Source organism: Eucyclogobius newberryi, unplaced genomic scaffold, assembly GCF_026437365.1.
Source record: "Eucyclogobius newberryi isolate DKJ021-1_F unplaced genomic scaffold, fEucNew1.0.hap1 SCAF_11, whole genome shotgun sequence".
NCBI classification, from domain to species: domain Eukaryota; kingdom Metazoa; phylum Chordata; class Actinopteri; order Gobiiformes; family Gobiidae; genus Eucyclogobius; species Eucyclogobius newberryi.
The window spans coordinates 14,657,732-14,674,572 of NW_027315735.1; the positions used below are offsets into that span (position 1 = coordinate 14,657,732).

At 38.5% G+C, this 16,841-nt stretch overlaps 1 protein-coding gene and 1 pseudogene across 1 annotated transcript; both read left to right on the forward strand.

The window, feature by feature from the left end:
• Positions 1-10,424: 10,424 nt before the first annotated feature.
• On the forward strand, positions 10,425-12,777 carry LOC140345381 (uncharacterized; annotated as a pseudogene).
• An 871-nt stretch (positions 12,778-13,648) lies between these two features.
• LOC140346891 (aurora kinase B-like) lies at positions 13,649-16,806 on the forward strand. Its single transcript, XM_072433115.1, has 8 exons — positions 13,649-13,701; positions 14,175-14,213; positions 14,316-14,398; positions 15,662-15,850; positions 15,923-16,061; positions 16,125-16,273; positions 16,357-16,531; positions 16,609-16,806. Exons 1-8 carry the CDS (start codon positions 13,696-13,698, stop codon positions 16,789-16,791), a joined length of 963 nt encoding a protein of 320 aa, XP_072289216.1. The 5' UTR covers positions 13,649-13,695; the 3' UTR covers positions 16,792-16,806.
• The last annotated feature ends 35 nt before the right edge of the window (positions 16,807-16,841 follow it).

Below are 16,841 nucleotides of genomic sequence, written 5' to 3' on the forward strand. Positions count from 1 at the left end.
GAATAAAAAAAATGTTTAAAAGTGCAAAGTGGAATAACTAATTGTTCTCTTAAATAACTTATACAAACTAAAATGTGCAAACAGAGCATTGACTTAACATTCTCTCATCTTTGTTCTTAAAATAAGAAGGTCCCAGCCCCAAAAAAATTAAGGCCTTCTTTTCCAGAAAAAAAGTCCACATCTTCAGAAAACAAGTGGATTTTTAGGGGGAGGAATGCAAACAGAACCGAGTCTTTTCTCTGAACTTTTCTCTTTTAATTATTTTTCTTTTACTTTTCTTATGGGTCCTGGACCTTTAATGAGAAAAATGAGCACGTGGCTGACCTGCCAGTCATTTAAATCTTGGTTGGAATGAAGTTAGTGCCATTCTCAGAAACATATCTAGGTGTTCATTGTTGAGCCTAGAACGGTACATGTTTTTGACAATGTTCATAGTGGAAAAAGCTGACTCACAGCTGTAAGTCGATCCAAACATAGTCAAGGTGTACAGTGCTACTTTGGTTAGACCAGGGAACACACTCTCAGAAACAGTCTGTAACCAGAAAGTAGCAGGGTCAGTTGTCTCAATCGGCCGTGGCTACAGAGCCGCGGCGCGGTCAAATAGCCCAGCAGTTTCCGAAGCCGCGGCACGACCATATATATATAATATATATATATATAAATATATATACTATACATATATATAATACATACATACATATATATATATATATATATATATATATATAATATAATATAATATATATATATATATATATATATACATATACATATATATATATATACACACATATATATATATATATATATATATATATATATATATATATATATATATAATATACATATATATAATATACATATATATATATATATAAATATAATATATATATATATAATTTATATATATATATATCTATATATATAAATAATATATATATATATATAAATTATATATATATAATATATATATATATATAAATATATATATATATATAAATAATATATAAATATATATATATATATATATAATATATATATAAATAATATATATATATATAAATTATCTATATATATATAAATTATCTATATATATATATTTATTATATATATATATATTATTTATATAAATTATATATATATATATATATATATATATATATATAAATTATATATAAATTATATATAAATTATATATATATATATATATATATATATATATATATATATAAATAAAAAGTCTTATCGTGTTCTGCACACGCTGTAGAATTAACATCAGTTTTAAAAGGCGGTAGACACTTTGTTGATCTGAAGTTCTATCGTTTGTCACTCACTCGCGCGGCAGAGGGAGCGGCGCGCGGCGGAGCTGACAGCTGTTCAGCCCCGTACAGGTGCTGAACCCCGGGCATGCCGTATCATTGTATTTATTGGAGTAGCAGCGCTGTGTCAATATAGCCACGGCCGTACACAAAAAAAAAAATGCTCCATGAAAATGACTTTATCTCGTAAATTTATTACCGGTCACGGGTCCGGATAGAACCATCACTCGGTCCGGATCCGGACTGGGGTCCGCCATTTGGTGATGGCTGATAAATGAAGACCTTGATCTTGACAAAGAAAATGTATTTTCTCTTTTTTTTTTATTTCAGTCAAGTAAGAAGACCATATTGCTAAAAGATGGGAAGCCTCGGTCCTTCGATAAGAAAAGCCCCTCAACATCCAAGGGAGTGGATGATCCAAACAAAGATGAAACTACAGCCGAATCTCAAAGAAATGTAAGAATCCTTTGATCATGACGGTTATATAAATCATGTCCTAATCACATTTCTGTTGATTTTAGGAACCGAATAGCAAAGACATGTGTAAGACATTCCGGTAAGTACATCAAATAAATAAGTCGTTGTACACCCATATGAAGGCTGTCTAAAATATCTAGCCCAAGAAAATTAAATGTGCAGTGGATTAATTTTGGTTGAATCATTAAAGAATAAGCTGCAAATTTTCACAGGATTCCATGTGAAAGCTATTCTATTCTATTTTCAGATGTACCAGAATGAAAGATAAGTCACCTTAACTCTGCCCACGGATGCGATCATCAGATTCAGCATACAGAGTTAGAGTCAGCTGGAGAATTTGAGGACTTCAAATCTGATTTAGAGAAGATGTAAGGTACCAGTTTTGTCAAGTCATATGGAGGAAACAACTGTCAAGATCATGTAAGCCAGTACTATTACTGTAATCGAACAGGTACCTAAAAGAGTAAGGGAACAGGAAAACGAGCACTGAAGTCTCAAGGAACATCAAAGATGAACGGTACCCGTTGTGCATTCTTGAAATGTACAAAATCTAAAGTTACTGGAAGGGTCAGTATTGAATACTGTGTAGGCCACACTCATGGGACAAAACATTGCTCATCTAAAGATGTCTGATGACCTGAGATCATTTATAGTAAGGAAACTGTCAGATGGTGTGGTGTGTATATCCTCAGCAAAAAGAGACAACAATGACAGCATTAGTACCAAAATTTGTGTTAATGATTTACAATCTCAAGAGTATGATCCTATTGTCATATTTAAAGAACAGGGAGACCAAATTTGACCTGGGAAAGGATAATTTTCTGCTTGGAATTCAAACAGAATATCAAAGGGATGTAATGTTAGAGTTTGGCCTTCATGCTATATGCATAGATTCTACACAGAAAACAACACAATATGACTTTTTTGTGACAACAATTGCTGTCGTTGATGACTATGGAGAAGCCATTCCAGCAGCATGGCTCGTCTCTGACAGAGAGGATGAAAGCGTTTTAGTTCCATTCATGGAAGCTCTGATGAAGAAGGTTGGTGACTTCCAATGTCACATTTTCATGAGTGATCTTGCCAATAACTTTTTTAATGCCTGGTGCTGTATTTTCCAAAAGCCTGTGACCGATTATATTGTACCTGGCACGTGACTGGCAAAAAAAATCTGCTTGCCAAGGTTAAAGGTGACAAATCTCAAAAAGATGTCAGTACAATGTTAGACCTCATTCTTTATGAGCCTGATGAAAAGAACTTCAGGAAACTTCTTTCAGAGTTTTTAACAAAGCTAGAGGACATTTCACGTGATTTTGGAAAATACTTCACCACCTGTTATGTTGTTGACGAAAAGATAAAACTCTGGGCTGCATGTTTCCGGAAAGGTACTCTAGTCAACACAAATATGCATGTTGAAGCACTGAATCGGGTACTTAAGGATGTGTATTTTTGGAATAAACAGAACAGAAGAGTTGATGAAATGTTGGTAGCAAATGACAAAGCCCATGAACGATTCATCAAACTTGAGAAGGGCAAGGTTACTAATCAAATCCAACAAACCAGGATAAGACATCAACCTGGCATTGAACTTGTGAGTAAAATCAGTGTAATCACAGATGGAAAAGTCTGGAGTGTACCATCTTCCACCTCTCAAGACACATATTACATTGCTTTATTGTTTTAACTGTGACTTGCTTGTTGTTTTTAGCCTCTGTTATGTAGCACTTTGAGATTCCATTGGAATGTAAAGTGCATTACAAATAAAATGTATTATTATTAGTATTATTATTATTGTTGTTGTGAAAAAAGAAAAAGATTCTTGTAATTGTAAACTAAAATGTCATCAGTGTGATACTTGCCTACACGTGCTTTCTTGTTCTTGTCTTGACTACATTATTCATTCAGTGGCCTGTAAACATGTACATTCTGCAAAAATGTACAGCAACAAAAAGGTAGAAAAACAGTAATGGATTCAGAAAGTCCGGACGATACCAGTCGACCTAATACATGTATCAATCCGCAGAACCTGTCTAGAATCATCCACAAACCAGGAGTAGCACATGACCTTGATATAGCCAAGAAAGCAGCATTAAATTATGTTAAAAAACAGTTGGACATTGTTCAATCATCACAAGACCTCAATGCTGTGCAAAGCTGTACTAAACACATCAAAGCTGCTCTCGTTACCATGGAAGGTCATGCAGTTACCCTACCTGGTGATGACTATCAGAAAAAGGACAACTTCCCTTCAAACAAAACATTTGAAACTCAAAGTAGATTTTATGGTACCAAAAAAAAGAAGAGTGGCCCTGCAGGATCAACATTGTCTAGGCCAACTGCTGAAGAAAAAAGTTCCATGAAGAAGGATATGGAAAATGTTGTTCAAACTGTTTGTGGGTTTTGCTTCAAGGAAGATGACATGATTTCAGATGATGCATTGGTGGAGTGGACCATGTAGTCAATGTGACCTCTGGATTCACAAAATGTGTCCAATGTGTAGCTCAGGACCCGTATACTTGTTCTGCCTTTGTTAACAATAAAAACTGCCAAGATTAAAATGGTTGATGTTGAGGAAATCTTTCAATTTTGTCTAATAATTATCAATATATGCATATCCCTCGTCTCCTAACTACATCTTTTACTATATGTAGTTAGGAGACGAGTATTCAAAAAACTCAGCTGTATTAAATGGTCGAGTTGAACAACAGATATTAGGCTATTAAAGGCCCAATTGACGATTTTTCGGCGATTTGAGAACACAGGTGGAAGTGCGCATGTGCACTCCCCGTGCGGACCGATACAACACACACGTGCGTTTGTTTATCAGCGCGACGGAGCGCATCGCATCTCTCGTCTCCCGTAGATTTCCGTCTTCTTCTGAGTCAGCTCGAACTGTCTTTCTCCGTCTTCGTTTTGTCCCGTACACTGAGGGAACTATATTATGATAGATCAATGCGCTTAGACACGTGGAAACGTGAGGACGATCCGCACGCGGCTGCAGGTGAGCGGTAGGTGCGTTTTATGATTGATACGTGGCAGGACTAATCGGCAGTCCACGCCACGAGGAAATAAGACTCAAATTTGGGCCAAAAAAATCGTCCATTCAACCTTTAATGAAAGCCTACATAGTGTTTCTATAGTCTAATTATGGTTAAACAGAAATAAAAACCTGTTTGATACTGACAATAAAAATCATCATCACTAAATTATACCATCATTTTGATCTATAGGTAGATCTTTGGGCTTTGTCGAATATAGGCCTATATCATATGAGGAAAGTGAAACACAAATAAAAACAACAAATCATTTTCCCATTTATTTCAATAACAAATGACCATGATGATGATCAATAACAATGTTAGTTCATTCTGTCCTCTTTTACGACTATATTCTTGTCCTCTACGGGGAGAAAATGCAAGGATTAGGGTTTCACGGGAAGTGGATCTGCGGACCCTCTTCACACAAAGCCGTGTCTCTAACCGCTGGGCCAACACATCAGGTGATTTTTCGCTGAAACAGGAAGTGTGTGATTCTCCAGAATTGCGGTAACGCCCTGTCGCCAACCGCATGTGTAAATATCTCTGATGCGAAACCCTAATTAAGTTCAAACTGGACCAATATTCATCAACAAGATTTACTCTCTGACACCTTTATAAACACTACCTCCACCGGGACCGGAACAAATAAAGCTAAAAACCACTATTGACTTAACTCTGACCGTAATGTCGGCCAAAGCTAATGCTAAGGGGGCAGCTAACGCTAAAACTAAAGCGCTCGACTCCCATGACTACTGTGAACAAATAGCAATGGAAACAGATGTGAAAGGAGAACAAGAAAGACAACACGCTGAAGTAACCCATCTTAAAGAGAAGAACGCACAACTGGAGAAAAGGGCAGCAGAGGTTGAAAGTCGAACAGCAGAGATGGAAAGATACAAGAGGAGATGGAACTTAAGAGTGAATGTCTAAAAGATGACAAAGAGGAGAACACACAAATCTTCTCCTGAAGATTGTCCCACACTGGAAGGAGAAATTGGGCTTCATTCTGGATTCTGTGCCTCGCCTGGGCCCACACACTACCACCCACCCCCGACAGATCATCATGCAATTCACCATGAGGATCTACAGAGATGAGATTTGGCAAGCGACAAAAAACCCTCAGATCTGCAAAGACCTAAGCATCTGATTTGTGGAAGACCTCACCAAAGAAGACAGAGAAGAGAGCGGTTTGGTGTAAAGTGGAACACGCCAGGAAACAGGGACACAAGACTATGTTCCGTGGTCCTTATCCATACGTCAACGGTCTGAGGGTCGCGCCTTAATTGAATGGTCCTGTTTCAGGGTTTTGCTATCACTGTTTCTTGTTGATATTGAAAAATTAAATGTCTTGGGCTCCGAAATAATCATCAGTCAGCTGGCAGATGATACAACTTTATTTCTAAAAAAACAGCATCAAATTAAGAAATCCATTGAAAAAATTGAAAACTTCTCTAGAGCTTCAGGCCTATGTTTGAATCTTTAAAAATGTGTAACTCTTTATGGTACTGTATCCCTAACTTTATTTTTAACAAATTGGGCGGACTAAAACTTCTACTAGTATGTGATCAGTAAGCTTCCTGTGTCCTTATCTGAGTTCGATAAGCACATTTTATTGTACTGGAAAATGTTATATGTTCATAACTTCTCTCCGCATTCCACAATCATCCAGAATAACAGATATATTCTACATCGTAACAAATCCTTATTTTACAAAGACTGGTTTGAGAAAAATATTTGGTCTATAGCACACCTCATGGACAATGACGGAAATTTACTAAATTACAATCAATTCTGCACAAAACATGATTTTCTCCTTCCTTTTTAGACTTTATGAGTCTACTCAAAGCCCTCCCTAAAGTAATACTTTGGCAAACCAAACCATAAACCCATGTTTACCAACCATTTCAATACAAGGAATCTTGATAATAGACAAAAAATGTAGTAACCTTTTTATTAGAAAGAGCTTGTGTGAACAAACTTTCCCAGGTCTGACAAATAAAAATAATATTCTTAATAAATTCAATAAAAAGACCGTAACAAAACTTAGAACTATGTACATGGCGTTTCCCATCGCTCCTAAAATAAAAGAAACGCATTACAAAATAATGAACAATATATACCCTTCCAAAGAATTGCTTCAGGTATGATTCAAAATTCAAGAAAACACTTGTGGTTTCTGTGAGGAGGACATTGAAAGCACGGATCATCTTTTTTTCTATTGAGCTACAGTCCATTTTTTCTGGATGGAAATGCAGAATTAGATCAATTCTGTATTTCCATCATCATTTGCATTAACTTGGGATGACATAATATTTGGTATGTTAATTAAATGTAAAAAAAGAGGAATTCTGTATAAATGTTATTTTATGTCTTGCTAAATTATTTATCCACAAATGTAAAATCCTAAAGTGTGCCCCGAACTTTATTTTCTTCAAAAATGAGTTCAAATGTTAAATCCTTGAAATGCATGAATGGATCTAAAGCCCAGACAATGTGCTCCCATATGTGTGAAATCCCCTTGGACTCTCTGGACTGAGCTGAATTTGAATTCCATTAAGTCTTTTTACTTTGCCTTTTATGCACTTTACTTTCTTTGCACTTTGTTTTATAGGCACTTCTTAATGACATGTATGTTATCTTGTTTCTCATATGATGTAAAATAAATTATGAAGAAAAAAAAAGCTTTAGCCCCGTTAACTTCTTACAGTCTGCAGACTTAACACACCGATCACTGCTGACAATGCCCACAGCATTAGACAACTAAACACTTACCTACAAGTGACATCCAGTGTTGTTTTTTTAGACGTTGTCGTTTCCTTCTGGGCTGAGACGGAACCCGCCCAGGCCTAACTGACAGCGCGAGCAGCCAATCAGCTTTCAGAACACGAACCGGAAAACCCGACTGTCAGGTGAATAATCATGGATGTATTATATTGTCGTGAATAATATGCCATTAAATGAACGTTTTCCCATTGAAAAGATATTATATTTTGTATTATAGTTTAATTGCGCTTTTCTATTAAGAGTGTTGTTGTTGTTTTTTTTAGTTATCTGTTCTTTTACTTCTGTATGTACTTGCATGCAACGCCGACATTTCCCCATTATGTGGATAAATAAAGGCTATCTTATCTTATCTTATTTTTTTCCACACTCTGAAACCCAAGTCTCCGGTCTATGCTGGCGTAGCAGTGCCGATAATATAATACATCCATGTCTTCTGCCGCCAGGTGGCGCTCCATCCAGCTCTCCTTCTCTGACTCCTGACACTGTTGTCATGTCAGGGCTTATACAGGGCTGGACTCGTGGCTCCCCGGCGTTCACAGGTACGAGGTGTAAGTATACACTCATATTGGACTATTTGAATTACTTTGTAAACTACTTTGGCTTCTTTAGATGAGATGCCACGTCAAGATGTGTGTTACACACTGCCAGTATCGTGTTGGTGCCCTCTATTGCACCATCTGGTGGTGTGAAAAAGCTAGGCCCACTGCTTCCAAAGCAGACGCCTTAACTCTAGTCGGGTCAAGTCAATTTGTAGGGCACTTTTTAATGCACACAGACAACAACAAAAATCACACAATTTACACATTTGCAGTAAATACAAAGAGTATTTTGAAATAAATTGATGCATACTACACACATTTGTTACTAAATTAGACATGGGCAATGCTAAAAAGATGAGTTTTTAATTTAGACTTAAAAATATTAGGCCTCGCAACATAGATCTTCTAGAAGGGAGCTCCAGATCTCGGAGGTTTAAAAAGAAAAAGAGGCTTCACCTTGTTTGTTTTGAACTTTAGGCACCACCAAGAGACCAGTACCAGCTGATCTCAGGGGTCCACGAGGCTCATAAGGGGTCAGCAGGTCCACCAGATATTTTTGGACCTCTACCATTTAGTCATTTGTGGACCAATAAGAGAATTTTGAAGATAATTCTGCGAGGGACTGGAAGCCAGTGTAACATTGACAAACAGTGTACTACTGGGTAATGTGCTGTCTTTTCTGGTTTTGTTTTGGTGACAACCATTTTGTATGAGTTGTAGCTGTCGGACTGAGGACTTTGTGAGACCTATGAACAGGCCATTACAATAGTCCCGTCTACTTGACACAATGCATGGACCAACTTTTCCAGATCTTGTCTAAATATAAAGTCGCGCTGCATTTTTTTGAAGTGTTAAAGGCCGACCTGCTAATAATTTTAAAATGGTTATTAAAACTCCAGTTACAGTCTAGAGTGACCCCCAAGACTCTTCACGTAGTCTTTGCAGGTAAAGGACAGAGCATTGAGCTTTTCACACACAGTTTGTCTCTTTCAGCCAAAAACGTTAACCTCGGTTTTGTCCTCATTTGACGTAAGACAGTGATGACACACCCATGATAACACAACACTACGTTTGTTCATTAAAAAATGCAAACACCGACTCGGAATATGTTCTGAGTAGCAACAAATATGCGATAACTCGGTCACTCAATCTTAGTAATTAAAACTAATAACTGGCTGTACTGGCTCGAAATTAGTATAAAATAAAAGTACACTGGGTCTCGAGGAGGTTATTCTTGTGAATCCTCAATCGTCAATGAACAAAATTCAAAAACATAGGAACTTGTCTTGGTGATCGATGCAACACAAAACAGTAAAACGACGAACAATGAACAAGTCATAACAGCAAGCTAGCAGACAAAAAAATAAATGGAATAAAAATAAGAAATAGGCTTAATATGCACACAAATTTACAGTTGTACAGATAAACTGATTTAGTGCAGAAAGTGAACGGTGCAGTGAATGATTAAATTATGGTTAAAGAGACAGTGTTTGAGAAGTGTCCATGAGTCCAACGGCAGACGGAAAGAAACTGTTCTTGTGGCGGGAGGTTCTGGTTCGGATGGACTGTGGCCTCCTGCCTGAGGGGAGTGGCCTCCTGCCTGAGGGGAGTGGCCTCCTGCCTGAGGGGAGTGGTCTCCAGCCTGAGGGGAGTGGCCTCCTGCCTGAGGGGAGTGGCCTCTGGCCTGAGGGGAGTGGTCTCCTGCCTGAGGGGAGTGGCCTCCTGCCTGAGGGGAGTGGCCTCCTGTCTGAGGGGAGTGGCCTCCTGTCTGAGGGGAGTGGCCTCCTGTCTGAGGGGAGTGGCCTCCTGCCTGAGGGGAGTGGTCTCCTGCCTGAGGGGAGTGGCTCAAAAAGTCCATGTCCAGGGAGAGAAGAGGGCTCTCGTTCGGTCCGGCTTCCGTACTCCAGGGAGAGTTCAAAATGTTCAAAGGTTGTTTCTCTCGGCTTACCAAACACGTCTTTTTTTCTGTTTTCAGGCACGGCGGAAACTTTGTGGAGAAAATGAGGAGAAATGTTGTCAAGGAGTTGGAGCGGTCATCGACGAGCACTGGCTAGAAGGAAGGGTTGCCAATTCACGCCGATGACCAGGATTCCAGCTCCACTTCCCTTCTGAGGAGGAGCATATTTTCTGGGCATTGAATGTGAGCAGACTAACGATCATGTCAAAATGTCACAATGCAAGTATGTTGAAAAAATATTGGGAGAGGATTGTCATGTGAAACTGTCAAGTTAGAGCCACCCCTTGTGGACAGAAGCCGAACTACAAATATGATGCCTGAAATGGAGAATGTCCACAAATACAGCGAGACGGTAGCCTGATCTATCTACAAGGCCAGACCTAAGTAGTAAGTAAGGAGTAAGCCGTCTCTGTATTTTACTAAACCAACTTCTGAGCCGAGGCCTACGGTAAAATGTACGTTGTGGTATTTAAAGGGTCAAAACACAGTACTCAAGTTCACACGCACAGACAAACGTATTCGCTCTCGTATTTGTTCACTAGGGCCAAGATGGTCCAAGAACAGTGTCTTTCCCTCTGCTGTTGGACTCATTAACATTAACATTAACCATAATATAATTGCCCACTGCACTGTTCACTTTCTGCACCACATGTGTAAATTCAACTGTACATTTGTGTAAGCCCATTTTTTTAATCTTATAGCCATTTTTGACTTTTTTTATATATGTTAGTTTGTCATTGTTCATTATTATGTTGGACCGAATCACCAAAGCAAGTTCCTATGTTTGTGAATTGTGGTCATTGACTCTGGCAATAAACCGATTCTGATTCTGATTCTGATTCTTTGGACGGTGGGAGGAAGCCCCTGGAGAGAACCCCCGGTAACATGGGGGAGATGCAGGCGATCTGGCCCGGGAATCGAACCCCACAATCTATTTAACCCTGTTTTGTATATTCTAACATATTTAATGACTATTTTGGCTCGATGCAGTTTGTTTTCATATTCATTTTTGGTTGAGCTCGTTATTAAAAGTTCCTGTCGTCAACAGTTTTATGAATTCAAACTGATTACGAGTGCTAATTCATATTAAAATACACCTTCCATCAACCGTGATACAGTCAAAATCTTAAGTTGACAAAAGTTCAGGAATCAGGAATTGAGGTGATATTTTTGACTCATCTATGGTGTCATCTGGTGGCCAAACAAGCAAACCACAGGATTAAGGCTCCAGTCTCTTTATTATGTTATGCCACAACAAACCATTAGTAATGTCGCCATTATTACACGTATTAAAGATAGACACACACACAGCGTTACTTATCACTAGGCAAACGTTTTTTTATTCTAACGCAATCGTTCCCTATTTTTTGTTTTTTGGTCCAAGAGGATCTATAATGCAGCCAAAGGCCTTTCAGTTGTTTAGAATCAGTCAGAAAAGGTTTATTGCCATTGCCAATGAACAAAATTCACAAACATAGGAACTTGCTTTGGTGATTCGGTGCAACATAAAACGATGAACAATAATAAAGCAACATATATAAAATAAAAAGGGCATGCATTAAAGTAAAGTTTAATGTAGTTGTTTAGAAAGCCAAACTACACAAGCTAAAAGCAAGGCTGAGTATTCATAGAGAAATGGTGTCTCTTTTTCCCATAATCTCATCAAATATGAAATTACTTTTCTCATTGTTAGGTCACATCTCAGATACTGTGGGTCTTACTCCGCCAATACTGTGGCCTAAGGGGCCTTCGATTGCGTGGTTTGCTGCTATCGGCCAGAGGTGGGACATTTTTGTCGTGGCTTAAAGCTTTGTCCACCAAGTTCCCTCGTCTAAGAAGTCTTTGTCTCCTGCATGCTGACCTCAGAAGTCTCCCCTTGTGCCAGATTCTACCTCCATCTCTGCAGGTCTTAGAACTTCGTGGTTGTGAGCTGACCCGTAGCTTTTTTGATCAAACCCTGCCCACTTCACCCCCTAACAGCGAGTCGGGAACGAGTTGGGAAAGGCCCTTCAACTAATTCTGGGATAACTATTGAGAGTTTGATACTTAACAATGTGCCATCCTTTACAGACCAGCACCTGCAAAGTTTGACATCATGGCAAAAACTGCGTCACTTGGAGTTGCGTGACACATTTAGAATAACAGCAAATGGTTTGAGAAACTGTGCTGCTAAAGATGGTATGTCAGGCTTGGAAGGGCTATTCAGGCTCAGGAGTTTAGAGTTGGGCATTACCGGTCGACAGGGCGACCATTTGCAGATGGCTTCTCTTGGTTTAGGCTCAGGATGGCTCGGCCTGGAGGAGCTTAGACTGGAAGTACAGAAGTGGGGCCGGGTCTGCTCTGTGCCAGCCGTCTAAAAGACTTGAAACGCCTATGTCTCTGATCTTGCACGCTTTGTAATTTACAAATCTGCAAAAGTTGCAGGATGCTTCGAGGCCTACGGCGCCTTGAGTTTTTAGATGTAGTCTTCCAGCCTCGTCAGTGTCCGTCTGAGGAAAGTAACGCTGAAGCGGAGCAAGATGAGGAAGAAGCCGTGAGTGAAGATAGCAGCACCAATAAAAATCGGAAACTAGATGTTGTGGATCCTATTCTAAGTTCACGTCGTACACTTGGAGCCATGCTGCCATGCTGCACTCTGGTTTTTCACTAATTGCTCAGAGTAATGCAGAATAAATACAAACTGCTCCAGTTAGTATTCAGGCTAAAACACAAACTAAAACAAGTGAAATGGTTGTTTTCACAAGATACAAGGCAACACAATGAAATGAAAATAATAATCAAAAGCTTATGACTTTTTATGCTTAAAAATATAATTATGAATCTTAATTTAATTATCACCCAGAGATTGGTGCATTGTAGTGTCCCATTTCTGACCCGAACTTAAAAAAATAACTTTTTGATTATATACAGAAAAATACATATGTATTAATGCTTATATACAACTTTATAGCGTTTTAGTGCGTTTGATCATGGTTTGAACAATACAGATTTGGTAAATAAATCTTTTTGAACAGATGTGTGGTCTTTATAATAGGTTTGATCTTTGTTATTATGTATTTATGTATCTACCTATGGCTAACACATCCATGGTGTATGAAGGGTAAATGTTTTGGAGGGAGTCTTTTGAATGTTTTTTTTGTTTAGTTCTTTCTGATAGATCAATTGTTTTCTTTATTATTTTTTTTCTTCATTATAGTAAATATTTAAAAATATATATACAACAGAACAGTTATAACAAACAATATAACATATTATATACATACAAACAACATAATATTATAGAATATTATATAATATTCTATAATATAATTTTATATTTTATTATATTATATAATATTATATAAGAATGCCAGGGGAGTTTTTGATAGTTATTTGTGCACTAGTCTGTGACGCAACCAGGGGCGGGGGCGAGTCTTATGTGTCGGCCAATCACGTATTAACTTCAAGAGTAGTTTGGCCAATGGGAGGAGCAGATTTATAAACAGTCAGCCAATTGCATTGGAGAGTATTTGAAACAGCTGGCGGTTGAGCATGAAACACACACATAAACTGGCTGCTCCGTGCAATAGTATCGTGGCAAAATGCAGGTAACCATTGGTTTTATTTCACGCTGATGTTGAGCAGTAAATTGTAATTCATGTGTTATTCGTCGAGAATGTTGTCATCGTGTCAAAGTCAAACTAAAACTATTGTTAGTCTAAAGTTATGTTGTTAGCTCGGGAGCTAACGTTAGCGGTCTGACGTTCGTGTCGTGTTTGCCTAATGTCCACCACACCAACTAATATCTGATCCTACTATCGTGTAGCAAAGACAAATCAAGCCAACTTAACTTGTGTTTGTTCCGGACATGTTCACCATGTTTTAACTTCCAACATTACATCAATGCTCCTGCAGTCAAGCTACTGTGGGGTAAATGGCCTCAAATTTAACGAGCATTTAAACTGTTTATGTATTTAAAACGGAAACTAACAATTCAAATTGTATTAAATTGTACACATAAGTTGTTATTCGGCCATTACTAAATGTAACTGACACTTCCAATACTCTTATCTCTCTACAGAATAAAGAGAATTATGAGCCCAGAGGATTTCAAAGACCAGTAAGTTGGGGAAATTGTGTTTTACTTTGTAGTTGTTTGATTCATAACTCGAGTATTCTGGTAAATTATTTGCATATTGATTCCTTATTTGTTATAATTCAGATGGCAACACCTAATCTGAGGGTTCCCCAGCGTGTTCCAGTGGCCAAACCCAGAGCAGATGCATCATCCAGTTCCATGGCAAGGTACGGTCAAAACGGAAGTCACGAATGAATTTAACTTCTCTGTATGCAAAAGAAATCACAAAATGCATTGGATCCTTCACAATTTTGAGCAGGAAAAAAAGGCTATTTAAGTTTCAGCCAATATCAATGACAACCTAGCTTATGTAGAAATCTGTATGTTGTGTGAAATGAGAAATTGCACATGGGGGAGGAGCAAAAAGACACTGAAAGCCAAGACGCCGCCTGAAATCTCTGCAATGGCTTCAGAAGGATTTCTAAACTTGATAATGTTCCAGTGAGCGCTGTTGAGATTTAGGTGTGAAATCGTTTTTGTTGTTTTATTCTTAATTACAAAACATTGGCCGTGATGGACACTTGATAATAATTTGGTGTTTTGGTTCACAACACGATCCAAACAGAAAGATGGCCAGTTGGTTTAATGCTGCTTTCATGCGCTTGTCGGGCAGTTATGATGGAAGATTTTTATGAGGATGGAGCTTGTTCACCCGAACCTGTGTGTTCATGTGTTTTTAGTCGGATGCAGAGAACACACTCTGTATCGGTTTGTGAGACTGCATATTGGAGCAGATAATTTGCTTACTGTACCTTCTTCAAAGGTTATCGTTCATTTAATATGAAATAGTGTGGCGCTTGTGTGCAACTTAGGGTCAGAAACTTGTATTTATGGTTTAGACACACACACATGAAAGTACCAATAAAACCTCTGCGCACCGGCACCGTTCGGAGCTAGTGCAGCCTCTACAGCTCAATGAACCTGGATTCTTGAAGAGGTTTAACATGACGCATGGTCATATTTACTGACACACAGACCTCATTTTTTGAGTCCTCCACTCAAAATGGTAGCGATTTCTCTGTCTCAACAGAGCTGTTCACCTTGAGTTTAGCAGAGGACAACATACCTTAATAGAGCCCAAAAGTGTATTCATCCCATCACCCGAGAGGCCAAGGAAATTCTAATATTAGTTTGGTTTGAAAATCCTCTTGCTAGAATGGCCCATGCACTCACCAGATCTGATATTTCTCAATATATGAGGGCCCCTGGAGAAGTCATTGACCAACACACTTTTCAACCATGATTAACACTTTGAGTTAATTGTCATTTCACATCATTAAAAGTATTAAAACGCCATCATGTGTAGATTACACAGGTGACGATGTCCTGCAGAAATGTATTTACTTAAAATTACACCTTAAGTCTTCAATGCCTTCACATGTTTTTTGTGACTCAATATAAGGTAACGAAACGCCTTTGTCCTTTTACAGAAAATTTACAATCGATGACTTCGATATAGGTCGGCCACTGGGGAAAGGCAAATTTGGAAATGTTTACTTGGCTCGAGTCAAGAAGCTAGAGGCCTTAGTGGCACTTAAGGTGCTCTTCAAATCACAAATGGAGAAGGAGGGGGTGGAGCATCAACTAAGGAGGGAGATCGAGATTCAGGCTCATCTCAAGTAAGTGGTATTTTTTAACTTAACAGTATTCTCTAATGGATGGGTGGATTTATAATGTTTTGTATGTTTCAGACACCCCAATATTCTGCGCTTCTATAATTATTTCCATGATCGCACAAGGGTGTTTTTGATTCTTGAGTATGCCCCACGTGGTGAGATGTATAAGGAGTTACAAAGTTGTGGAAAATTTGATGATCAGCGCTCTGCCACGGTGAGATTTAATATGTGGTCTTTAAATGTTTAAGTGTTCTAAATTATGTCTTTGTGGTGTTAGTACATGGAGGAAATTTCGGATGCACTCCTTTACTGTCATGAGAAAAAAGTGATTCATCGTGACATCAAACCAGAGAATCTGCTGCTAGGCTATCGTGGGGAGCTGAAAATTGCAGATTTTGGCTGGTCTGTTCATGCTCCGTCACTCCGGTATGAGAACACTTATAATTGCATGATATTTTTTTTTTGTCCGTGAAACCCACTCCTTACAATCAATCTCATACATTTTTAAGGCGTCGAACAATGTGTGGCACCCTGGATTACCTTCCTCCAGAGATGATTGAGGGTCACACTCACAGTGAGAAGGTGGACTTGTGGTGCATTGGGGTGCTCTGTTACGAATGCTTGGTTGGGAACCCACCCTTTGAAACAGAAAGTCATCCAGAAACCTACAAAAGAATTACGAAGGTTGGTTTGGGCCAAAGGTTTATTTTTGTATATTAAATCATATGTTTTATTGGTTACTTTATTTTTTTATTATCTAGGTGGATTTGAAGTTCCCAAGAATTGTCTCAGAAGGTGCTAAGGACTTGATTTCAAAACTGCTTCGACACAACCCCGCGGATCGTCTGCCGTTACAGAGTGTTATGAATCACCCTTGGGTCAAAGCAAATTCGCGACGGTGTTTTCCTCCCATCTGCCCATCCGAAAGCTCTGAGTCGAACTGATACTCTCCAAACCTCCCATTTTGTGCCCGTTTGACTTGTCACAAGAGACT

What these genes read in the sequence shown, in the direction of transcription:
- LOC140346891 (XM_072433115.1), top strand. An exon ending in GAGATTCAGGCTCATCTCAA is followed by an intron (nt 15,851 to 15,922) that starts GTAAGTGGTATT and finishes TGTATGTTTCAG; the next exon opens with ACACCCCAATATTCTGCGCT. An exon ending in CCTACAAAAGAATTACGAAG is followed by an intron (nt 16,532 to 16,608) that starts GTTGGTTTGGGC and finishes TTTATTATCTAG; the next exon opens with GTGGATTTGAAGTTCCCAAG.